General features: G+C 39.0%; 1 protein-coding gene across 3 annotated transcripts in view; it reads left to right on the top strand.

The window, feature by feature from the left end:
* Positions 1 to 27,699, top strand: part of abtb2b (ankyrin repeat and BTB (POZ) domain containing 2b) — a 67,216-nt gene that overhangs the window by 21,899 nt on the left and 17,618 nt on the right. For 2 of the 3 annotated variants that reach the window (XM_067379830.1, XM_067379828.1), the window contains exons 2-3: positions 17,936 to 18,085; positions 23,217 to 23,424. In XM_067379830.1, coding sequence (XP_067235931.1) covers positions 23,237 to 23,424 — 188 coding nt within the window. In that variant the 5' untranslated portion in view covers positions 17,936 to 18,085; positions 23,217 to 23,236. Of the gene's footprint in view, positions 1 to 13,934; positions 14,151 to 17,935; positions 18,086 to 23,216; positions 23,425 to 27,699 lie in introns of those variants that run through there. The other variant, XM_067379829.1, reaches the window with a different exon arrangement.

The raw sequence follows: 27,699 nt of genomic DNA, 5'->3' as shown, positions 1-27,699 counted from the left end.
TGCTGAACGCAATTGGACATAGTGGTGTATTAGAGGTAAAAAATTATATAAATACTGTTTGGTATACAAACCGATCGTTTCATGTCTTAGGACATCAATATGTCGTCACGAGCCTCAGCGTTTAATTTGGATTTGTCTGTGCGTGTTTTTTCAACTCTTATTGATAGAGTTCCCATTCACTCGCATTATAAGTCTGATAGACAGCAATGGTTGCAGTTAAAAATCATCATTTGTGTTCTACTGAAGAAACAAAGTCACCTACATCTTGGATATGCTGGGGGTAAGCAGATAAACATCAATTTTTCATTTTTGGGTGAACTATCCCTTTAAGATATTTTTGAAGAAATCAGGAAGCTTCGGAGCATAATGAATCAGCGTGTCGAATCAGCGGTTCGGGGCGGTTCGGTTCGAAGTCACGTGATTTCAGCAGTTTGGCGGTTTGACACGCGAATCATGATTCGACACAGAAGAATCATAACGCTCCGAAGCTTTATGAAGCAGTGTTTTGAAATCGGCCATCACTAAATAAGTCATTATTTTGTTTTTTTGGAGCACCAAAAATATTCTCGTCACTTTATAATATTAAGGTTGAACTACTGTACTCACATGAACTGATTTAAATATGTTTTTAGTACATTAATGGATCTTGAGAGAGGAAGTGTCATTGCTGACTATGGAGGCCTCACTGAGCCATCGGATTTCAACAAAAATATCTTAATTTGTGTTCCAAAGATGAACGAAGGTCTTATGGGTGTGGAACGACATGAGGATGAGTAATAATGACAGAATTTTCATTTTTGGGTGAACTAACACTTAAATTTGTGTTCTGAAGATTTATGAAAATCTGAACACTAGTCTCTCTTAATTCATTCTTTGTCTTCCAGTGTGAAGGCCTTTGTTCTGAATTGTACATTTCAGTGTCTCTTTGTCACTCTGCTAATTGGCTGGGGACAGACTTATGACTGGACACTTTTGTCCGTGGTTATAAAACCAAGCTGTGCTTGTGGACGTGTGCGGGAGAAATACATCACATCTGTCCTTCTGCATGTAATGGGGGACATCTGCAAACCAGCGTTATGACCCTACTTTAATTAACCCACACTCATTAAAGTGAGCTATTTAGGAAATTATGCAAGTGTAATGACTCGCACTCCTTTGGCTCAATGTATGTATTACAGCACTTTGGACATCAGGAGAGTTTGTTGGGCCCAAGGGATGTGGGGTGGGTGAGTTGTGTTTAAAGGAAGTTCTCCAGACATAACAATTGAACAAATGACAATTGAGAAATTAATCTACGTCTCAATTGTTCTACAACAATGTTTGCCTGAATATAAGCTATAAATCACAATTGAGTTTTAAAATGGAGTTCACTAATGAGCTCTTTCATTAGCATATGGTTAAAATCAAAGCTGTTTTTTACAGGACAACTTCAGAAGAACGGCCTCAACAGGTTTGGTATAGTTTGCCAGAACCTGTTGTACTAGCATGTCATAAATTACCAGCCAGGAGAGACCACACAAAGACCCTGCGGCCCCCTGTAGATCCGAAGCGAGATGGAACGTGCCGATTGCTTTTCCAGATGAACTTTGTGACAATTTTGAGTCCATAAATAACTCATGCAGTAATTCCAAATAACTTCTTGTCAAATGACGCAAGTGGGTTCAGATGTGGTTGATCTGGATGTTAAAGATAACAGAACCACCACTTGCATTGCTGGCTTCCCAAATTATCGTAGTGTAGGGTTGTCAAAAGTCGGTACTGAAATGTTAAAAATATGAGCCCTGTTGAGCGGATACCTAAACACCTTTGATTGGCCATTGTGTTCATGTGCTCAACAGACATGTCTGTGATTGGCTACAATGATCAACACTTCAAAAACATGTTGTAAATAGACATCTTTGGCGCTCTTCACAGAGCGCTTACACAGATACACACAGCGTTGATCATTGTAGCCAATCATAGACATATATGTTGAACCCTGGCGTGGTGTACATGATATTCGCATAATCTTATCTATAAGATTTGTGTTACTGGAAATTACTGTTTTTATGGCCCTGTGTTCTTGTGCATGTGTCTGTATAGTCTGCAAGATGGTATCCCAAGATGGTGTCCCATTTGTCATATTATGATTCAAATTGTTGGTCCTGACCGCCCTTTTGCAAAGCTTGTACTGGTACAAACTTCAAAGCGGTCTACCACCCAACAGTCCATGTGGCATTACGTCACCAAGTGTGGACTCCACAAAAGAGGACAGCAAGAACTGAGGGTGACATTTTGGATATGACCTAAGGTGCACACACTAATAGTTAGGTTTTCTAACTAGGTCAACTAAGGATGTTTCATCCTGCTCTAGTGGAGTGAAGTTGTGCTGCCAAGCCTCAACGTCTGTCCACATTTGCATCTTGAATTCCCATTAAGCCAGATTGCGAGGTTGAAACAGATGGGAGTTAAAGGTCTACACTCTCCTGGGGTCTAGATCAAGACCATGCCTCATTAACAGTGGTTACTTTTACTTTCAAGGGTCTTTAATTTGTCTTGAAAGAATCAATCAACCTTTGTGTAAGACTGTTTCAAACAAAGTGTTTGAACAAAACATGTTAAGGGCATCTATTTTTCAGATTTTGTTGAGAAATACTAGTTGAGGTTGGGTTTTTGTAAACTCACTGGGTGTATTCCTAGTATTCTAAGATTATCACCCTTCAAAATGAGGACAGACTTGGCTCATCTCATGTAGCCTGAAAGCAAGTCCAAGCCCTTCTCTCAATCATTGTTGGAAGCCCTGTTAGACCTCAGCCAGGTTCTTGCCAGGCAGAGTTGATGGAGTAACCACAAAGGGCTCATAACGTTATACTGAAACTCGTGGGAAAATGGAGAAAATCATTTTCAGAGGTTTCTTGGGATGAGGAAAAAAAGAGTAGGGAAGCAGTTATTCAACATTGAGACAATAAAAGATTCACTGCCGCATTTCCTGTTAAAGTGACGTGATCTTCATAAATTATGTCTCTGTTTATCATGCATGTGCAAATGAGCAACTCTTGCTTAGTGCTAACAGCTTTTCACACACACATAGCTGTAGAAATCACCTGCTTTTATGTGTGAAACCATGCTGTTGGATCACAAGTCTGGCACAGTCAGTCTCCTAAAATAACAGAGAAGAGGTAATTAGCACTTCCTGCTTTTCCAGTATTACATGAACCATATGGAAAGGGGAGACTGGAATATAGGCCCTGTTTAGACCTGGTATGAATATCCATCTCGGGTGATTAGATCAAAAGTTGTCAGCTGAGACTTTACACCTGCTACAAACATGCAACTCATTTACTCTCATAATGGATTTTATCAAGGAGGTGGTATCTGATTTTGTGACTATGTATCACATTATGAGTTTTTCCAAACTTAAGTGCAGCAGAATTGACATTAGCCAGGATTAAACAGTCCCAGAAACATGTTGTCTTACTTTTACACTGCAAAACAAAATGTATATATTCTATGCTGTTTATCTTAATCATTCCTGTAACCACACTATTAAAAAAAATTATACAAAAATGATACTTTTAAGGGTACAACAGCTTGTTACTGGGAAAGTATCTTTAAAGCGACCCTAAAGGTACATATTAGTACCTTAGAGTGGTAATACATACCTTTAAGGTAGTACTAAAAACCATTTAGGAATTATAAGGTACAAAGATGTCCCTTTGAGAGTACTGCACCAGTGAAAAGCTGTCGTACATCTAAAGGTACAAATTTTGCACATTTCTTTTCTGAGAGTGCATCATTTGTCTTAAATGTTATCTTAAGTCTAAGATTAGCTTTCAGGATTTGTACCATCCCCCAATTCTACAGCATCCTGCTATTAGTACACGCCAGAGCAGACTGATAATTACAGTGTCAAAGAAAGCATTAGACCAACTAGAACACAAGAAATAAAGCAGGCTAATGTCCCATGAGACTATGCCACCGTTTAGCACGCAGTCAACCTAAAGCTCAGCTTTTCATCCTATGCATATGTCTGCTGTTTATTTAAGAACAAGTATAATGGCAGAGGGCATCTGGGTAGGCTGTGCTGTTAGCACTTTGAACGGAGGGGGAAATGAAGACAAATTTGGAGCAGGGAGCTAGCTGTTTTCACAGATGCTAGCTGTGGTAATAAAAGAAGGATGCTAACCCTTCAGTCCTATTTTAGTGTTATTTGGGTGGATTGTTTAATGGGCTGAGATGTTTTGGTAGTTTGTGAAGGCAATGCTTTATGTGGTAAGGCTATCTTATAGTCACTAAACCAAGCTAACTAAACCAATTTAGCCTATGTAATAATGCAACAATTTCAATAAAACCCTCTAAAACAATCTAACCTCATATTTCTTATTTATGAAAAAGTGTCATATTTCTGAAAAGTTTGTTTAATACTGTAATAATCCATAAGACACAATTATGTCATAATAGCAGGTCTTAGACTGGAAAAATATTAAACAAAATGGTTTGACCTTTTCTTTACCCCGTAGAGAAGTTAGGAAACGCCTATAACCTAACCATCTATGCTCCGAAACGTCTGTAGGATGCGAACAGGATTTTGCAAGGGAGTATGTCTTGCCTCAAGACCTTATTTTGAGTATTTTGTGGCAAAGGCAGATGGGTAGGTTTTAGAAGGAGCGGTCTTCCCCAAATGCCTTTTTTTTTTTTTCCATCTGGCTTATGTGCCTGAATGGGGTTTCTGTGGGTGGTCCCAAAGGCCTCTGGGCTATAGCTTTCCAGCTCTGAGCAAACGTGAAATACCCTTAGCTTCAGTGCTGAGATAAATTGAATTGATTCTCTTTGCATGATTTGGGAAGTAGTCTTAAACCAATAAACATCTGCAACCTCTAACAAGACTTTCAGTACTGCTGATTTCCGATTCATGATTCTAAGGTACTTGGCTGTATCAATGGAAAGTTGATTAACAAATAAACAATCTGATTTAAATAAAGGATTTCAGTTCAGAAAGTTGTAAGACCTTCTCCCCAAATAATCGGCCAGTCTGAAGGAAAAGCAGTGCAGGTTCCCCTGAGAGCAGAACATGTTTCCTTCCGTTCTCTCCGAGAATGGGGGTGTGGTGACACGGAGGTATTTGAATGAGCATGTCTGTGTTTACCCTAGAGTGATTGTTTGTGATGGTCAGGAATTACGAGAATAGTTGGCATTTAGGAATGCCACAATATAAGCCACTCCAAGAGGCACCTGTAGCAATGGCAGCTGGGTCCACACAATGTTGAGACTGTGGAATTCTGAAACAGGTGTATTCAAGAGAAATATGACAGACATTTTATTGTTTGCAGTGCCTGTCCAGTGCAAGTTATGCAATAGCAGCATGCTCTCCTCAAAGCAGACATGATTAGTGTGGCACCTGAACAATGTTTAGAATGGAAGACAGAAGGCCCACCTATGGAGATAGAAGTCATTGTTTTTAATGTAGGATGCCAAACCAGAATTAGCATTATAAAACCCATGATAATCAGAATTTGTCTCAGTATGTCAGGATAGGTGCCAGCCAAATTTTGTGGCATGTGGCTTTTTAGAAATACTGGATTCAGTCCTCAAAGGGAACATCTTAAACTAGTGGCTAAGGTTCTAGAGACTTTCTTGGTTTTAAGGATGGATTAATGTGTTTAGATGTTTCTGGAAACTGTGGTGGGGTCCACCTGCATCACCCTGAGTTGGAGATGTGGAGTAGGGTGGGTGGGAGCTTGGGAGAGTGGCCGATGGGAGCTCACAGGGAGATCAAGAATTAGGGGAGGAAGGGGGATGGTACATAAGGGAGCAGAAACCCCCTAGGAACCCAAGATGAGGGGGAGGGTTGGGCCAGTGTTTGAGAGTCAGATCTGTTGAAGAACATATTTATCTCATTAGCCCTATCAAGGTTCTTCTGCACCACCAGGTTACAAACCACTTTAGTTCCACTTCAGGATTCATTCATATTTCATATTCTTCTGAAATTGCTCGTAAGGTTTATCAGTTATTTTTCCTCTTTAGCTCCGTCTGGACTTGCTTTGGTTGCTTCCAATCTGAAGACTGTCTTCTTCCTGTTTAGCAGGTCCTTCTGGTTCATTGTGATCCATAGCCTGCTCATGAGAAAACATAGTCTTGTAAAATAGTCAGTCCCTTAAAGTCCTCAACACATGACTAAACATGTCCCAAAATGTCTCTTTCAATGCAACCCAAGTATCCACCCCTTTATCCAGTTTCTCACAGTTCAAATGTTTGCAGGCAATCACCGGATGACTGGTTTGTATGTTTGGATAATCCACCAATTTGCGGTTCAGTCTGTCCATGGATGGCAAAGAGTTTTATGCCTTTTGACATTTGTATACAACAGGTCTGGGTCTTGTTTTCTATGGTTGTGCAAGCCACAAACTTAAAGAAAGCTGTGAGGGTGGAGAACGGTGACCGTTTAAAACCCCAGAGATGGCAATGAGTGTCTTTGAATGATCTGTGGTGAGTTTGCAAACCACACTATTGCCTCTGTAGCAGGTCCACTCCCTATTTTTTGTCATTCTCTCTCAAGCTTCTGTCTGCTCACAGAAATTGATGTCCATGCAGCACAGCCACAAATTTGGGAGCCTCAGGTCTTTGCCAGGTTTCTTTCATGCACATGGAACCACATTTTAATTCTCGATAGTTCCAAGTCAGAAGTATACAGACCTATAATGATATTGATAGTGATCAGATATCGTCTATATTTTGTCTGGGTGTTCTGTAACCAGACGGCAACTACCCTTCATTGGCGTCAGCATATCAGCTGTACCTTTAACATGGTTGCGTGCATAAACAAAGAATGCATGTTAAGCAGCTTGTTTCTTGTGCTAGAATACCTTTTATGCAAGTCCCCTGTCAGAGTTTTCCAAAAAACGTATTATATTACATGTTGATTGTAAAATGTTTGCATGACATCGCAGTACGTAAACTCTTGCATAAATAAAAATGCAGCAGAGGAGTTACAGTTGCTCAGAGCAATGAGGTAAGGTAATTGAAGACATATTAGGATAACATTTTCAGCTTCAAATAACAAACTTTCTGAACCAAAATTTTGCTATGTGCGTGTTTGGAGTTGAAACAATGATATCTTTTTGAATGACATGTTTGGGTGGATTGCCACAAAGAAGCTTTGTTTCACTGCATGCAACAGGGGCTGCTTTTCGTGCTGATGGCTACACTGGAGTAAGACAGAATGTTTGACTCATTTAGGTGTGAAGGTCAGAGGTCAGAGGCTTAGGGTGTCGGGATGATTTTTCACATCTGTGAGTTTCTTTCCCCTCAAGCCTAAAGGATCAAGATACACCCTCCTGTCATGGGTGTGAGGGATTCCGGTGGAATTTTGACTTTTTTTTTTTTGATGGAAAACCCCTTTAATGACCAATACTTGTTTTAAGAAGAGTATGTTCTGTTAATATTTTACTGTTTTTGTTTTGTTTTGTTTTACTTTTCCTTTGAGAAGAGATCTGATTACTCATTATTAATTATAAAATAGAGATTTCAACTACTTTTGCTGGAAATGTAATAAATAGACATAAAGCGGTGTGGTACTCATACTGGGGTGAATATAACTTTTGTAATTACAGGCAGTATATTAAATGCAGTGTAATTGGTCTGAATATCACTGACTTTGTGCCAGGAAAGTGAGGTTTGGGTCTTTTCCTGATATGAACCAGGTTTCCACTATAAAATGGTGGACGACCATTACAAGATCTGCCTGTGATGTTTCGAATAAGCTCTTCTAGTAATTTTTATTACAATATTTAAGATCTTTGGAGGTCCTTCATTGTTAAAAGGGGATTTTTTCAGAACAAATGAGCAATTTATTGCTCACCTCTAATTCTTGTAACTGCATGTTTTCATATGTTAGGAAACACAATGATACCTAGATTTTTTTTATTTTTTTTTCCATTTTGTGCTTCTTCTAGTGAATGTTTTTTTAAATAATGCCTGTTGACTCACCATGTCAAAGTATGACCTTTGAGTTCATCTGTAATACTGAAATAACAAAACAGACTTATTCAATTGCCTGTAGTTTAAACATTATGCAAACTTTAAATATACAGCACCCTGTGTTTTCATAAATGACACCAAAGAATTCATTTTCCTACTGAAACAAGTCATCTCGTGTTTCCAGCAATGTCTGTGTCCAGCAAATGTGTTAATTCATAGATGTTCTTGTTTAATGAAGTGGCAGGCCTTGAAACCTGACATCTGAAAGAAGACGTATAGTGAGTAAGCGTGTGTGAGGCAAATGGGGGAAAATAAAACCAACATTTGACACTATGCTATATTTCCATTCATCCATGCTGAAGTTCCAAGTCCATCAGATTTGCCATTGCTCAGAGGCTGAACAGCAGCCCTATTGTGTTGGGTCCTTCTTAATAGGGAGGTTGTGTTCCAGAGGCAACTACAGCAGTTCTTAAAGTGTTGCTTTACATCTGATGGGTAAAGGGTGAAATCAATGAGGCAAGTGTGACTATTGCTTTTGATCTTGTAACTGGTTTTACTCAGACCGCTCAGAGTGGGATTCGAACCAGTGTGACTCGTCCGTCGCTAGTGCACCTCTTGAGGCCAAGGGAGTTAGGTTTACTCACACAGGTCTTACTAGCTGACCTCCATTACACTCAACCCCCGAAACCTCACTCCCATCAGGGTCATGGCACCAATATAACTGGTCCTACTCACACTGCTCCAAGCAGGATTCAAACCAGTATCACAGGAATGGGAGCTGGGTGCCATTGCTAGTGCGCTTTTTGAGGCCAGGGGAGTGAGGTTTACTCACTCAGATCTTACTAGCTGACCTCCATTACACTCACACCCCGAAACCTCACTCCCTCCAGGGTCACGGCACCAATATGTAACATAGGCCAGCTAGTAATCGCTGTGTGAGTAAACCTCACTTCTCTGATCTCAAGAGATGCTCTAGCGACTGACGCTAGGGGTTGCAGCCTTTAGTCTCCTTGTTAGAGCGTCCGACTCCCATGCCGGAGAAATATAACTTACACCACTCTGAGTGGGATTCGAACCAATGTCACTGGCATGGGAGGTGGGCGCCATTGTTATTGTGCTTCTTGAGGCCAGGGGGAGTGAGGTTTACTCACTCAGATTTTACTAGCTGGCCTTTATTACACTCACCACCCACCTCACTCCCATCAGGGTCACGGCACCATTATAACTGGTCATAATTACACCACTCCGAGCGGGATTCGAACCAGTGTCAACGGCATGGGAGGCAGGCGTAATTGCTAGCATGCTTCTTGAGGCCAGGGGAGTGAGGTTTATTCACTCAGATCTTACTAGCTGGCCTACGTTACAATCTTAGTGGTTTGAAAAGACCATTGACCGTTAATATTAAACTTTGTGTAATATTGAAGTTGGGACCCAAGTTGTATCTAAAGAACATTATAGAAATCTGAGTGCCTTTGCAAAACACCCTGTAGTGGATTTTTTTTTCTTTTTTTCTATTTTATAGGCAAGCACCACTCATATTTTATTAAGAAAACGTAAAAAAAATTGATTGAGCAAAATGTGGAGTAAAATCTATTACCTGTAACATGAGAACAATGAAGTAATTTGTGGTAATTTCTTGTAAACATGAAAATAAACCACTGGCTCCACAGTTTGAATTAATAAAGCAAGATCTACATTAGGAATGAAGCCATATAGTAATAAAGTTTAATATTTGTTCTGCTTATGATGGTGGATATTTCAAAGCATAGTCAGAGGATCATGGAAAGAGATTTCCTAATCTCAATAAAACCAGAAAGCCTCCTGGGAACTACTGCATATTCTGTGCTCCATCATTTTGGATATCCATGTAGCATGCTTTTTTGTCCCCTTAGGGTTTTTGTTTTTATGATATTTATTTATATTTAGAGAAACACATCTGCTTGACTGACTGGATCAGTGGCAAAATCATGTCACACGGCTGCTGAAAAGATTCCAAGCATTTCTAAGAGCTCTCCTGAGGTGTGATGGGCAGTCAGTCTTCCTCACTGTGATTAATTAGCCCGGCAAGCACGTGTGAAGTGATCAGTGCCTGCCGATGCGGGCTCTAATGATATAACCCAGAACACTCAGATGTAGATAAGACTCAATCTGACTAGACACATGCTTAGTTATTTTTGCCCACTGTATAAATGACCAATCACAGTCACACAGCTGACCACCCTCAGAGCTCTCAGTTGCTATAGCTAGACTGTTAGCACTACTTTAAATATCCTCAAACATCCATATTCATCAGTATGCTTACTTTTTGTCATCAAATAACAGCATTACTGCTAATTTTTGATTTTTTTGACTGATTTTGTATAAACATTTGCATAATCATTACAATTGTATTTATTGTCAATTTTTACAGCAACTTTATAGTAAATTTACAAGGATGTTCTATGCATCTTGACGTTTCCATCCAGTGTTTTTTATGCGATAGCCCAAAATGCGTATAAAAATTGGTGGATCTGGCCTCATGTTTAGTATTTCGTATTGTAATTGTTGTTAGAATCAGACGTAAAAATGTTGCAATAAGTCACACATACAGTACAATGGAATAGCTGAGTCCAGATGTCGACATTTGCTGCATTTTTTTATTATTATTTTTATGTCAACTTTACTACTGTCTTCTTCGTTATCTTATCTGTTAGCTACTGTTTTGTGACATATATCAGGTCAAGTTAACATATTAATACAATTACTAAATGGATTAAAGACCCCTGACCCCCCAAACAGCTGTTTTTAGGTGCAGCTAACATTAGCCATGTGCCAAAATTTACGGTCCACATCTGGACTCAGCAGTTCCATTGTTTCTGTGTGTGTGGGCAGAACGGGCCAAAAACAGGTTGGATGTATTGCAACATTTGTGGCCTTTTTATGTATTATTTATGTATTGTTTTAATCTTGAATGACTATCATCTGAAAGGCCATTTTATTTCAGCAGGAAATGTTTAAAATGCTGACCAAGGCCATTATGAATGAAGAGCTTGTTTTTGAAGCAGGTGGCCTCCATTGAATGTAAGCGGCCACTTAGACTTCAGAGAATCAGGCCTCTGGGCCCATAAAGGAGAGAGACCTCGGCATTTAACACGCTCGGATACACACACAGGAACAACTGACACGCGTTAGACCAAACACATCTTTATTTCCAGACCAATTATCCATCAGGAATGCACTCAATACTGACACCGCTGCTGTTACCGAGAGAGTGGAATGGGCTTCTTCAAGAAAAAGACTTGAACAAGAATTTCAGTAAATACACCCAAATAAAGAAGTCTTTTGGTCTAGCTCTTAAAATTGATTTTCACCTCAGTTGTACTGAAATAGCATCCCTGTCTTTCTTTCTCTATGGTCACACTTTTCTCCCAGAAGTGGTGATCTAAGGCAAACAAGGGAAGGAGATTCTTTGTGTGTGAGTGTGTTGGGATGGGCTGTGGGAAAGGCAGGCGGGTGTTCAGACGAGGCGTGCACTCATGGGAGATTTCTCGCTTGTACTGCCAGTTTCTAAACTTACAGCAGCTCGACTAGCCGTGCTCTCATGGTGCAAGAGCGAAAATTATGTGTGAAGTGCTAAGAATACTTGGAAATAGAGTAGATCGGATGCTTACCTAATGTCAATCATTCATAGCATGAAATACTGAATAAACATTAGTGTGACACCCAATCTGTATGGTGCAATTTGCTTTTTAAGCCAAACTTGGAGAACTCTTACACATAAGAATGATTCCATACAGTTTGATGGCAACAGAAAATGAATGCTTAATGGTTTATCTTTTCTTTTTTTTTTTTATTCTTATTTACTGTACTTCGGTTTGCTTAGAATTAAAACAGTTACTTACATTTTGAGTCCATATCGTAAAAGTCTTTTTGCAAAGCCTGCACCACAATTGCGACTGATTCACCAAAGAAATCCAAGGTGAAATGTACCGAATACAAATAAATAATGCTCAAATGAGACATTCACCTTGTTGAAAATAAATAAACATATTCCTAGCATTAGGATTTTTTGAAAAGTAATGTTATTTTTAGTCCTGTATCGCCCTTCACTCCTTGTCATCTCAAACTAACACGCCAGTGGGCGGGGCTAATGTTGCAATGATGAAGTAGGCGTTGATTTTTTTCTGCAGAGGTGGTCTAGATAGGCATATTCCACAATGAGTCGTAATCTGGGCTTGGTTACAATAAAAGTTTTTGGACTAACAAGGAAGTTTTCACCTAGCCGACGGTCGGCCGTCGGTCAGTTTTTGTCCGTCGGACGACTACGTTTTCTCAGTGTGTTCCCCATCGTCGGCTGAAATTGCTCCTTGTCTGCTTTTTTTCGGCCGATTTGACATGATGAATCGGCTTCGGATCTCATAGGTCAGTTTGGCCATCTGATCATTCTGATTGGCTGTTCAGCTACTGCCACCTGCTGGTAAGGAAAGGCATTTCATCTTGCGCAAGCGCAGAATGGACGTTCTATTTGGCCGTTGTGTGTCAGTCGTCGGTTTGGTGTGTCAGGGCAACTTTAGACCCAGACGCTGCCGACCTGAGCCAACCCCGCAGTCTGCTTTCGTCACCAATAGTTCGTCGGTGTGTTCTGGGCTTTATACTATGATGAACTCTTACATGTCAGAGGCTCAAGGATAATTGTATTTCTCAGTTCCTGACCCCTTTAAAATGGTCCCATTCTACTGACATTTGTTATGACATCCGCTTCAAACATTACAATGCTTATGATAGCTTTTATTAACTCTATAATAAGTAAATCTACTACATCCAATAGTGTCAGTGCAGACAAGTCAATAATATTGCCAAATATTAAGTGTTCCCAATGAAGCAAGCCAAACGGTGACAGTGGCAAGGAACCCAAAGTCCATTTGTAACAGAAATGGAGGAACAAAAAACTTGGGAGAAACCAGGCTCAGTTGGGGGACAAGTCCTCCTTCTATAATCCATTACAGTTTTTCAAAATATTATAAAATATTATAAAATGTGTGTCTGTCTAACTAGACACCAGCTCCTTCTGATGAAACCTATAAATGGAAATACATCATAGGCATGTGAAATGACACCCTTTATGACCCTTGTAAGTAAACGCTAACCGGATTGCAGTGCAGTAGAGAGCGTGTTCAGTGTAGTTGCAGGCATGTGTGCTTATTGTAAAGCCGATTCCTTTGTAAAGAACGGCCAGCATCAGCAAATACTCCAGGCTTTGTCCTGCCCTATATACAGAGAACCAGACTCACACACAGCCGCTTTACCCACTGCAGCTGGACAAATTTGTTGTGGGTTTGATTTTCACAGAGGGGTTTAGAATGCTATTTGATGAAACCTAAAGCTCCTCATAAACAGCGGTTTCTCATGCTGCATCCTGCCACATCTTATGTTTGTGGATGGAGATGCGCATGCATCTGTACATGTGTTTGCAACTCATCTGAATTTGTGCATACTCATATAATGCTTGTGATCTGATCCATAATGTAGCTAAAATCATAAACAAATTGGAACCACAAAACAATCCTGAAATGGGAAGTACAGTAATCATTTACTCACATGTGCGTTCTCTCTGACTTCCCTGAAATCCTGGCCCACAATTAATTGGACAGTCATGGAGAACTAACCAAGCAATATATTTTTATACCTAGCCATATGTTTTATATTTACAGTCATGTACCACAGGAGAGGAAATCAGGCCCTCTTGAAATCTCTGCGTTCTATCAGCCATATTTAGTGGTGCTTCTCTTATACTCCTCTCTTTTTCTTAGTATTGTTCCATACAAAACTCTGGTGTATAAAGGCCGGGTATGCTTCATTTTCCGCGTTCCACTCCGTCGTGTCCACACAGCTTTTAAAGTATATGGACGAGTTGAACACATGACACAAGACATCAGAGGGCAGCACTGAGTCATGTCATTTACAGGACATTTGCTCGGAAGGATAGAAGAAGAAAAGTAGTGGATCCGCCATTGCATGCACAGATTAGAACAAGAACCAAAACAAAAACGATTGAGAATGATATGCTGCTTTGTTTACTGTTCTTGTTGTTTGTTTTGTATCACTCTTTCTGCACTCTTCTTCGACTAAAACTGAGTATTGGCACCTAGTTGACTCTTCTATCTCTTCTGTGGATGTCTGTGGACCCTCCTGATGACGAAAATTACATCACACAGGTAGCGCGCGGACCGTCCTGGAACGTGGATGGCCGAAGTATACTTTGGGCATAACTCATCTCACATTATTTGTTATACTGATAATGATACCTCAATGATACATGTAGCTTGTTGACAAGAGGTATGTTATTACGTTTCTAAGTGAATGAACATAGAATATTTAGCCTGGAGGACGATAAATCACCGTGAACACACTAGCAACCACACAAAACTCTTTAACAACCACACAAAGCATTTTACAATGCAGACACTACATTAGCAAACAGAAAGAAATGACCTAGAATTCACCCCAAACACCTTAGCAAATATGTACTGTACTAAGCAATCCCCCAAAACGCCTTAGCAACCACTCACACACCATCAAAACATGTAGAAATGTCGTAGCAACCACTTAAGCCCAAAGTGTACTTCGGTTTATAAGCGAACTGACAATTTCCTTGTCAGTTTTTATTGCACACATACTGTACAAGAACAGCCCGATTTTTCTAACTCTGCTTACGCTTTACACTCAGCTTGCACGTATGCCTTATATTTTGTTGCACTGATTAGTTGGTCCACAAGGTGGCAACACTGCCTGAGGCTGTTGTTTCATAGTCAAAAAGGTTGAGGCGGAACTAGGGTTATCAAAAGTACCGAATTCAGTACCAAGTCTATTGGCTATGTACAACATGTTTTTGAAGCGTTGATCACTGTAGCCAATCACAGATATATCTGTTGAGCTCTTGAACTAAATAACCAATCAGATGTGTTTAAGAATCCATTTACTATAAAACAGTAACCACTTTAGCCATTAAACATTATCAAACACATAGCAATATCATCAGAACACTAGAAAAAACCCTTACAACTAGAGATAACACCATAGAAACCACCTAGCTACACCCTGGACATACCCAGAAGCATTTAGCATTTTGCTAAGGTGGTGTCTTTGGAAACATATATTTAGGTTCTCTTGTATGTAAAAAGGGTTATTTCCCTCTGTGTATCTGATATCATGTCACATTTGTTGTTGGTACTCAGCCACCCTGAAGTTGTAAATATACAGTAGTAAACATAAATCACAGACACCATTATGCGAGTGTTTACTATAAACAAACAATTTAGCTTTGTCTACTGGAATTTATGATCCCAGTGTCTGTGAGTAGTCTGAGGAGTCATTCCCATAGTACTTTACTGTTACCACACTGTGGTATTATAAATAGGCTGTATTCATGAAACCTGGAACCACCCTCATCTGTAAATGTCTTGAATCTTTGGCAGAACCAGAAACAATTGGCATATCTTGAATCTGGCCCTGTGGGTATGATGGAAAAGCACTTAAAAGCATTCTGGACGTATCCTTTATAGGGTTAGTTCACTCAAAAATGAAATTTCTGTCATTAATTAATTACTCGCCCTCATGTCGTTCCACACCCGTAAGACATTTGTTCATCTTCGGAACACAAATTAAGATATTTTTTGATGAAATCCGAGATTTCATCGTGAAGTGAAGCAACTGATGCCATAGGTCAGATGATGAAGCCAATATTACAAATGTAGTACATCTGGATTGCATTCATAATACATATTAGAACATACGTTTTAATAGTTGTGAAGTGTGTACTTCATCAAATTTAGTAACTACTTATACAGTATGCAATTTCAGTACTTCAATGATAAATAATTTGCCCCGTTCACTTCCCTTGTAACAGCCTCATTGTAATGGAAAGGAGGGACAAGAAGAAAGTAATGTTTGTTTGTTATGCCACAAATCATGTCAATTGAGCTTAACTTGTACTGAACCCAGAGTATTCATATAAAGTTCACAGATGGGATTGAGATCCATCTTTCCTGTGAAGCTCCATCCATAAATCAGAAACAGGACTAACAATATTGCTTTGTTTTTGCTTCTCTGGTAGGGTTCCTTGCTTGTTTCCTTTTCCTTGGCAGGGCTCTCACCCCTGAAGGCCAAAGCAAAGTTTTGTCCAGAACTACAAAGAACCAGTGAGAAACTTAACTGCACAAGTTTCCCCTTCCTTGATCGCTCTGTTTTTCCTGATCCCTCCATATGGACAGGAAGTCACTACTGGAGACAACTCAACTAAATCAACCAATGATGGCTCAGCAAAACACAAATTTAAAGAAGGAAACTGTAGCATGAAGCTGTGATTGTCTCATAGACCAAACTCTGAGTCCAAAACATCCCTACAAGACTGGAAATAAAAAGAGCTTGAAGGAGCCGAGCAGATTGTGTTATGTAACTGTAACCATTTTTTTTTTAATCTAACATAAGTCATTGCTTTAATAAAGCCATCATGGTCTTATGCAATTGTTTAATTAGGCAGGCGGTCAGATTAAAGTTTAGAACATGCTGCATTGCTCTGAGAACCTTGAGTCGATTCATTCTAGTTAGATTATAGTGGGAAAGTCCCATTAACTCATCAACACCGAACCACCAGGTTGTTCTGGAAAACAACACTGATAGAAGATGTTTACAGAGGAAGTGACTGTCCTGACCTTGTGCAACCTTTGTTATCTAAACCAACACCTTGGAGACAAAAAGACACAGTTCTAGTCAGCACTGGTTGTCACTCTCATGATTTCTGGTCAAATACAACTCAGTGGAGAGTGATGTTTATTAGTAATGCTGTTTGGATTTAGTCATCAAGTGTTTCACATTCCCAGAATAGAATCTGCTGAAGTTTCAGATTCTTGCATTTGTTTGTGTGTTACTCCCTGAAGCATGTAAAGCTGTGTAAAAAGTGTCTTTAGAATTGAAATTTGTGGCTTTCAAGGTTATGGTGTGGCTGTGGATCATAATCCCACCTTTGTTTTTCAATCTCTCTTGTAACTGTAGCTTTGAAGGTGATAAATATTCCAAATTAAAAACTTATTTGTGTAGAATAAGTTTCTTTTGCATCTAAATCTGAAAAAACACGGCAAGATCCATGTTTTTAAAGGGTTAGTTCACCCAAAAAGGAAAATTCTGTCATTTACTCCCCCTCAAGTTGTTCCAAACCTGTATAAATTTCTTTGTTCTGCTGTACACAAAGAAAGATATTCAGAAGTACCTACTTTGGTAGTCAATGGGGGGCAAGATCTGCTTGGTTACAAACATTCTTCCAAATATCTTCCGAACAAAGACATTTATACAGGTTTGGAACAACTTGAGGATGAGTAAATGATTTTTGGGTGAACTATCCCTTTAAATTAAAATTTAGTTTAATTATTTGCCCACAATTAACAATTTCTTTTATTTTGTCGCAGAGATTTATTTTAGTCCTCAAACAAAACTCCTTATTTGTACACGGTTCGCGTACGCGAGTCGAAGTACTACATGTATTTATAAATCTAAGCAATTATTGTCACTCGTCATTCTCAAGTAAAGGATTTTGATGTTAACTGGTGCTCTTTTATTTGTTAATGACATTAATTAGGCAGAGCTTTGAAACAATTAATCTGAAACCAATTTCAGCAATTTTTGCGATTTATAGATTTCACTCATTTGAGAAATGATCTTAAGATCAAAGGGTAGCATTTCCCAAAAGCACCGTAAGCCTAAGTTGATCGTAGCTCTATTGGTGGCAATGGTTCTTGATCAACTTAGGCTTACAATGCTTTTGGGAAACGCAACCTAGGATGGTTGCTACACATTTTATAAATGAGGCTCAAGATTGCTCAAATTCCTATTGAAACAAATGAGTTTTGCCCGAAAGATTACTCGCAGCAACAGTAAATGTAACCGCATTTTAAGTGTCATTTACATTTACAATTTGTCTAACTGGTTTCCTTTCTTTGTATTCCAGGTGTTCTGTCACTTCCGGCTCATTTCAGTCCGTACACAGAGGGATGTCAGACGGGATTGGAGAGCAGAGAGGATGCGTACGCTGAACTGGAGCTGCGGACACTCGAGCAGGCCTTACTGGCTACATGTGTGGGCAGCATCTCAGAACTGAGTGAGTGTCTTGACTTCCTTCCTGTCTGTCTGCTATGTCTGATACTCTTTGTTTTATCTGTTTCTCTCTCTACTGTAGATTATGTCCATTATGAAACATACTGAATCATTTACAACTGAGAAAGGTCACATTTAAGCTATAGCTTATGAGAAGGTTATACAGGCTGTAATCTTTCAGTATGTAATTGCAAATGTCACATCCTGAATTTTGAATGTAACGTTGAACTGCTTTTCATTTTTGGATAACTAATTGTATTGGATTCAGTGTTAATAGTGCAAAATAATAGTGCATCAAGTAAAATAAATGGGCAAATTGCAATGGGAATACAAATATATAATATGAATATAATAGTTATATGCATAAAGAATACATGAAAAAAAAAAAAAAAAAAAAAAATATATATATATATATATATATATATATATATATATATATATATATATATATATATATATATATATATATTATTTTACATATGTATCAAATGATATATAAACAGGCTATAAGTTTGATATTGCATTAAAACAACGGTTTGACTGTCCGACTGTCTTTGTCCTTTAAAGTTAAGAGGATTTCCCACATCGCTAAAACAACTTCCTTGTTCTGACTCACTCATAAAGAGTGGCATAATAATGTAAGTTTAACTGATACTATTGATGGACCTTTCTCAATATTAATATAATATTTATTGAACAACAATATTTAAATTAACAACAATAGCCATTATAAAAGACGAAAACACAGGCAAACAATAAAAAACACAATCAAATAAATAAAAAAATACAAGCAAACAATTCAGTCAAACAAACAAAAGTAGCACTCTAGTATAGGATTTAAGTTAAATATAGCCTATATATAAAGTTATGAAACTTACTTTTCCCCTTATCCCAAATCATTTAGCTTTGGAACAAGTAATAGATTAATAAGTCTAAAGATTTGCCCGGCTGATATATGAATTATATCTCATTTTAACCACTAAATGAATTATATCTCGTTTAACCACTATCTACATAAGAGCCAGTGGCAAATTCCCAAAGGACTGGCCGAGATGAAGCTGTTCTCAGTGGGTACATGAGCACTGAATGGCCACTGACAGCCTGGAGTTTGCATTTGGGAAAGTTTCAAAACAAATTGTAAATTGTGTTTATATAAGAGTCACATATTTGAGGTCTAAATAACCACATTCTCACCTAAAAACTCTTAAAACTACATTTTGTGACATAACAGTAGCCTTTTTTTTTTTAAATATGGTGGATTTGCTCGACCGCCATGACAGTCGGTGCAATATAAAAATGGTGAAAAAGCAGCAGTGCTGATACAGGGAGAATATCGGACTGCTCTTAGCCAGTCAGATTCGAGAACCAGAAAGAACTATTGTGTATATAATGTATATTCCATGTATATATTTACATTCCTTGAGGTTAATGTCTCTACATGTCATAGTGCTTGCTTTGACATTAAACAGAGTCAAGATTGTAGCAAACTATCATATAGAGGCACAATTGCTTGGTGTTATCCTTGCAAACACAACATGGAAAAGGAGATAAAGTGGACGCTGTTTATCTTTCTGGCCTGATTAGCCTATTATTTTATGCTCTGGATAAACACCTCCATGTTGTTCCTATTGAGCAGGGATGTTTGCTTTCTAAAAAGAATGTTCAGTGACGGAAATAATGAAAACAACCGGCAAAAGTAGGCTGGAAGTCAACTGAAAGTCTTTTGGTGCCTTGCGTATCTGTTATTCTAGATAATTCCTGCAGGATGTTATGGCGTTAATAGACACACTCCTGTAAGGATTCAATGAAGATGAACCATTTTACCAGTCTCTCCTGACTCATCTGCACTGAAATGAAGCATGTCTGTCTCAACACGGTTCCCTTGATAAAAGCAACATCTGGTCTGGGATTTGTCTGTTTTGGATTGTATACAAGTGGAAAGCTGAACAAATGTAAAGTACAAAGAGTACAGTACCTTATTCAGCAGAGTCTGACTGTCGGTTCATTGTGCAGTGTTTTGGTTCCTTCCTCACACAAGTTTACATTTGAAAATGGGATATTTCCCTTGCAGTGAAGGAGTTCTTTGTTGGCATGGGCTGTCTTTCTCTGAGCTGTTTTACCTGTGTTTACCCATCATGCCACAGGCCCAGAGGTGGCAGGGTTAGCGGCTTACTGATGGAAGGCACAAATTTCCTACTGCAAAAGCCCAAACACTTCGCTGCTTGTCTCCCACAGTACAAGGGTACGTTCATGCAGACCAAGAGTTCGTTTGGGCATTAGCAATCACACACAAACTCAATGAATTCATTGAGAGCTCTCTTTGTGCACTGCCTGTGAGGTTGGCACCACCCCATGAGCTCTCATATAGGTTTGATCCAGCTGTACCCAGGGGATGCAGCGGAGAGTGGGGCATCTGTATGTCCTCAGCTGCCATGAAACCCTGGATGCACATGGGGCAACCTAAAATGTAGGGTTTAGGCCCACAAAACAAATCTGGGATGTACAAATTTTGATGTTGTTTGTGGCCAATTGGTTGAAAGGGGAGAGCCTTAACCCCTTATTTACACTGCACACGTCTGTGGCACATTACGGCTCAGACGAGGTTTAGCTCCATCCTCCACGCGGTGCCAACTCACACCAGGAGCTTTTTTGAAGCAAAGCATCTGAATTAGCGAGACCACAAGATTTGCCTGTCCGACGTTGTTTTTCTTCATTTTTCGTGTTTTTGTCCTTGATTTTGTCCGGTTTGTGTTTATTGTTGTTTATTTGTATGTCCTACTTTGTTGTGCTGTAGCCTACAGACAAAGTTAATACACTTAAAAGTCCAGTTTTGAACAAGTATAAAAGATTTGTAGCACTGCAGACGTGTGCAGTGTAAATAAGGGGTAAGGCCCTGATATACTTCAAGTAAAATCAAAGAACAAACTGATGTGACATAATTTTAAACAAAAGCAGACCAAAACAATGTTTGTTTAGATTTTGTTTCGGAAGTTTGAAACAGCTTGCCAAAGCAAACTTTTAAGAAAAGTTTGCTCCGGCTGGTAAATTAACATTGGTCTGTGGTGATGATGTAATAGGTAGGTGTGGCTCTGAGGCTCCGCCTTCTTTGTCATGGAAATCTTCTCCTGAAAATTTCTTCTGTTCAGTTCGTCAAGATAAGATGCGAGTAGAAACATGAACCCACTAGAGAGCTGCTTCAGAGTAGAAATTGAAATTGCAATTCTAATTAAAAGTGACAATATTTTTATGTTTAATGCTGTAAAGCTGCTTGCTTTAAAGATGCCTGCTTTCAAACACTCCCTCTCCCGCTTTCAAAACGCTTTCAAACACTTCCGTGTGCTTTTGAATGCTCCAGTGCATTGATAATTGTAGTCAATCATAGATATATCTGTTGAGCACGTGAACACAATGGCCAATCAGAGGTGTTTACGAATCCACTCAACAGTTCTCAAAGCGCCACATTTTTAAAATTTCAGACTTGGTACTGAAGTCTGTACTTTTGACACTAATTTATTGTATAAAGTGCTATATAAATAAATGCGATGTGACGTGACTTGACTGGAGTGCCGAACTTCTTACCGCTAAGCAAACAACAAAAATGATCTTTGCTGTGAGTATACCAGGGCCTTTAAAATGTAAAAGTATTACCATGAGCTTTGAGGATGTTGTATTTAATAACCCTAGTCCAATCACACTGATCTCAGCCTTCAGGGCAGGCATTAGTGGCAAAGCCCCAAACTTCCTGATTGTTTCATAAATTCTCTTAAGACCCTTTGTAGGGCCTGGCAGAACACAATAGGGCCCCTATTGCAACAAGTTTGGCATCTTTCAGATAATAAGAGGATTCTTCTACTTACAAACCACTCTGTGGTTTGAAAATGAACCCAAGGGGTGATTACCACAAATGAAGTCTACATGTTCCCACAAATGGAGCAACCAGCCCACTACTTTGCTTCTCAAGTTAGCATAGACTAAGACATGCATTGAATGCTAATCTGAGTATCTATATGTAGTTTAGTTAATACTAGGACTGTTTCCTACCACATGCTGGGAATCCAATTTTCATCATACTCATTGGTATGATTGTAGGGATGTTCATATGTTGTGGAATTGTGTGATCCATGAGGAAAAGTCATCAGTAGGTGGGTGTTTCACCCCCAAAGGACCATGTTCTATCTCTTTCACATTTACTTTCCACATAGCCATGAAGGCCAACTTGTGGTTTTTGGTTTCAATTAGTGTCCAAGGTCTTGTTAGCTTTGATATCTGGGCCAATGGCAAATTAAAAAAAAGAAAAGGAAAAATCTTTTTAAAAATTGTGTAGGCTACTTTTTGTGCTCCGTTTGTTGGTTTTTGTGGTTTTGAAAAAATGTTTTACATTTAATTAAAAAATAATTGTACATGTTCTGATTCATTCTATCATTATTTAAAAAAATAAAATAAATATATTATTATTATTATTATTATTTATCCATTATTATTATTATATATGTGTCTTGGTGCAAGCATTGATAATCTTATTTTGTGCTCAGTGAGTAAGGAGTGCTTTTATCTATCTCTAACTTAATTTCTCACTTAATATGCTGAATGGTTGAACCATGTGACATTTTACAACCTGAACTAACCTGGCCATGTCATATAAAGGATAAATGATAAATTAATGAATGAATCTTTATATATATATATATATATATATATATATATATATATATATATATATATATATATTTTTTTTTTTTTTTTTTTTTGTTTTTCTTTATGGTGGTTGCACCACATGACTTGGATTTGTGTAATGAGTTAAAAAAAATTCTCATTGCTCCAACCAATGTGAATATTGCTAAATAAAATAAAATATTGTGCTAAACTACTTAAGGCTTTCTTTTCAATAATTGTATTCTTTATAAAATTATTGAAAAGTAAACCTTAAGTAGTTTTAAGGCACTTTAAGGGTTTTTCTTCATTATGATATCAGGACAGTTGTACCACCCTGACATTTTTGACCTTATGCTCAAAAAAATAACAAAAAATAAATCAATGTAAGGTGTATTCAAGTCATTTTATGTACAAAGTGTATTTTAATGCTTTTTTTATTATTATTAAATTAACATTTCTGATTTGTCCATTGTCATCATCAGGTGACCTGGTGTCACGGGCCATGCACCATATGCAGCGCCTCAGTTCTGTCCGTCACGGTCTCAGTCCGGCACGTCATGCCCGCCAGCAGCAAGTCTCCTGGTCTCCAGACGCCCTCCACACTCTATACTACTTCCTGCGATGCCCTCAGATGGAGTCCATGGAGAATCCCAACCTGGATCCGCCCAGGATGGCCCTGAGCAAAGAAAGGTGAGCCTCATTACTATTCCCCTCCCATTAATCCAGCCTCCAATTCACACAATGGGTGCTAAGCTAATTAACACCCCAAACCCCTAATGGCCCATTGATATGTAAGTAAGCTCTGTGAAATCCAACAGCCTGAAGGTACTTTAAAGCTGTTAATGATATAGTAGATATGTGAGGAGCTCCTCAAACCTCTTTTCCAAGCAGCTGTTTTCTGGGCGTCCATTATATTTTGTTCTTAAAGAGAGGTTTGTTTTAAGACTGGGTCATTAGCTGTCCTGTATTGCTTCAAGGATGTCCTCAGGATATTACCTGCTTGCTAAAGGTAAATAAGGTGGTTTATATTATGCAGGGTTCAGTTACTTGTGTACTGTAAATATTAGCTCTTCACCAAGGTACTCTTGGAAGGATGCCTGTTGTTAGGATTCAAAACATGTTGGAGTTATGTCATGCTAAAAGCTACTGTACTAATAATTTAAAGGGATAGTTCACCCAAAAATGAAAATTGTCCCTATGATTTACTCACCCTTAAGCCATCCTAGGTGTATGGTCGTCTGCCGGAAGCTAGTTATTTTAGTTCATAAAGTTTTAAATATGTATATTTTTCTTACAAAAACCCATCTCTTCACTTCAGATGGCCTTTATTAACCCCCTGGAGCTGTATGGACTATTTTTATGATGGATGGATGCATGCATTCACTACCATTATAAAGCTTGGATTAGCCAGGATATTTTTAAATATATCTCTGATTGTGTTTATCTGAAAGAAGATAGTCATATGCACCTAAGATGGCTTGAGGGTGAGTAAACCATGGGATAATTTTCATTTTTGGGTAAACAATCACTTTAAGGCAGTCAAACGACAGTAGCTACCATTTTGATAAAGTAGTTAGCTACAATAGCTACAAGCTATCAACCAAAAATAACTACACTGAAGCCATTTAAGGGGTCAATGGACTGCCACAACTCACTCAATGGGGTAAATATTAGCAATGAAGCTACACAACATACATATCGACTATACAACTACGCAGCACATATCTCAAACATCTGAGTGACTTTTACGTTACTGATATCATTAAAGCTAAGCTAACATTCTTGTTTGTGAACCCTTTGAGATGTTTCTTTTTGACATATAATAGATTTTGAAAACAATTGTAAGTTTAAACACTACACTTTTCACAAACTTTATCAAAATAAGCCCAAACTTTACCAAAATCAAATGGGTCACACAGGTACAACAACTTCTTGAAGCTTTACTACTGCATCCAAAACCAAAGTAAATCCAGTCCTTCGTTGATGGGCTCAGATGTTTGTTTCTTTGATGTTTGTTGCTGATTGTCAAACACAATTGTCCACATGTTGTGATTTGTGTGTATACGTATGTTTGCAATTATCAGGTTGTATGTTTTGTAAGTAAAGGTCAAATCTTGATATTGACTACAGCTGGATCACTTGTGCGAGACCTTCAACTAACAAACTTAAGTGGAAAACAACAATGGAGTCTTACTGCCAACTCTAGGACTCCAATCATGAATCTTCCTTAATGCTTGTGCCAAAAAAGATTTCCAGCAATATTGGTGCATTTGTGGATATGGTAGAAAGGCAAAATGGGATACAGGTGGTGCTTCACTCCTGGCAGTAATTACGGTAAAGGGCTCAATCATTATTTAAGGTCTCCTCAACACGCCTTCTATTGAAAAGTCTATAAAACCTTTGCTTGAAATGAAACCACAATGGCACACAGGCGTACTGTGTGGTCCTAACAGAGGCCTGTAAACCGAAAGGGGGCGTTACAGATCCAGTGAAGTCTGGATATGTGAGCTAGAGGTTCGTAATAGGAAGAGTTGATTTATGATGGCTGAGGACAGGCTAAGTGTCTCTTTTTGAGTGGGTGGAGAGAGAGGGAGGAAAGGGTCAGAAAGGTGAACAGAAGTGCTGTGTGGTAAGTGGTCACACATCAAGGAGTCATTGTAAGATGAGACGGGTGGAAGGTATGCTGACCCCAGATCAGGACAGAGAATACAAGACATATCCATACATACCAGCTAATTGGAGTTTATATGTACATTTACATTTAATAATTTTGCAGACACTTTTATCCAAAGCGACTTACAAGTGAGGAATACAACAAGCGAGTCATCATGAAGAGGCAAATAGACACTCACGATACAAGTGTCAGACATTGCTTAAGGCTGATTTATACTTCTGCGTCGAGTGTACGGCGTAGCTACGGTGTAGGCTGTGTATACTATGCATAGCCTACGACGTAGCCTGATGTGCACCTCTTCAAAAATGTAACAACGTCAATTCTACGCGGACCCAGGAGCTGTGATTGGTCTGCTAGAACCACTCCCTCGGGTCAAAAAACTGGTGCGGAGCGCTTTCAGCTTCCATAGGAATGAAAAACGCTCTGTTTCAGGGGACACGTACAGTCAAACTGCAACAAAAGTGATTACCTATTTGCTATTTCTCTGCTGTTTCTTTATGTAATCTTCTCTGACAACGTACATGATGAGCTGCCTCTTCTTCGGCTTTTGTTTTGATACTCAACATTAACGCGGATACTGCCTGCTAGTGGTATGCATACACGTCGACGCAGACAGCGACGCAGGTCCGACGCAGAAGTATAAATCAGCCTTTAGATTACCATTAATTAGAATAGGGAGGGATTAAAGGAAGTGAAAGCATTTTTTTATGATGAGATTGTGCTCTCGAAAAAGAGATGAGTTTTCAGCTGTCTTTTGAATATTGCCAGGGATTCTGCATTTCGGATGAAGGTGGGGATTCGTTCCACCAGCAAGGAACAGTGAACGAAAATGTTCTGGAGAGTGACTTTGTGATGGTACCATGAGCCTTTGCTCATTTAGCATTTGCAGGCTTCTGGTAGGGATGTTGACTTGTAAGAGTGAGTGGAAGTAGGAGGGTGCTGAGCCTGATCTGTAAGCAAGTGTCAATGCCTTGAACTTGATGCAAGCAGCAAGTGGTATCCAGTTAAGAGAGGTGTGACATGGGCAAATCTTGTCACACCAGACAAGACATTCTGCAGCATTCTGAATCATTTGTAGAGGTTTGATTGCTCATGATAGCAGTCTAGCCAGAAGAGCATTGCAGTAATCAAGCCTAGAAATGACCAAGGCCTGGACGTGAAGGTGGGTTACATGTTCTGTTAGAAAAAGCCTGATTTTCCTGATGTTGTATAGTGCAAATCTGCATGACCAAGCTGTCTTTGCAATGTGTTCTTTGAAGGTCAGTTGGTCATCAAAGATTACTCCAAGATTTCTGGCCGACCTTGATAGGGTAACCGATGATGTACCTAACTGGATAGTGAAATCGTGTTGTAGACTTGGATTGGCAGGGAAGACGAGAAGCTCTGCCTTTGCCAGGTTGAGCTGCAGGTGATGTTCTTTCATCCATGCCGAGATGTCTACCAGGAAGCTTGAGATTCGTGCAGCTACTGTGGGGTCATCTGGATAAAATGAAAGGCAGAGCTGTGTGTCATTAGCGTAGCAATGGTAGGAGAAACCATGTGCCTGTATGATGGGTCCCAGTGATGTAGTGTATATGGAGAAGAGGAGAGGTCCAAGAACTGAACCCTGAGGAACTCCCATGATCAGTTGATGTGCTTTGGATACCTCCCCTCTTCCTGAAAGACCTACCTGTGAGATAGGATTCAAACCATCACCAATGCTTCTTACAAGCTCATTTTAGAAATTTCATCTATGTCAATGAATACATATTATTATGAATGATAAGTCAGTAAGTTGGTAGACCAGTGTGCCAGGTCCAACAGGTGTGATTGGTAATATCTACCCATAATATCGACCACCCAGCAGTGAGGTGGAAACAATAATTAAATAAGGCAGCAATTTTGAATGAGCTGTTATAAAACCATAACATGGTGTTATTTCTTTAAGCAAGGCCTTGTGGGAAAGGCATTTAAATTCAGTAATCAACTGTTATATAAAAGACTCTTTATGGAAATATCAATGTGGGCTATAGTATACTAATTACACACAATTTTTGAACTCAAACAAATATACTAAATAATGCTTCCATTTAAAGTGATTCTGGGATTAATCATCATCCGCTGCCAAACCGCTAGAAATTCCTGGCTTGAAAACCACGGCGTTTAATTTGCAGTGGCCATAGAGTCGCCTGCCAGATACTAGTGTTTGTTTATGACTCAGAGACATACTTCAGCGTTATATATGCTTAAAGCGAGGGAAACAGCCGTGTGGTCTCAGTAGTGAACTCTTAATCACTGTTACACATCTCTAG

This window comes from Chanodichthys erythropterus, chromosome 24 (genome assembly GCF_024489055.1).
Source record: "Chanodichthys erythropterus isolate Z2021 chromosome 24, ASM2448905v1, whole genome shotgun sequence".
NCBI lineage: Eukaryota > Metazoa > Chordata > Actinopteri > Cypriniformes > Xenocyprididae > Chanodichthys > Chanodichthys erythropterus.
This window is presented reverse-complemented; position numbering and strand designations above follow the sequence as displayed.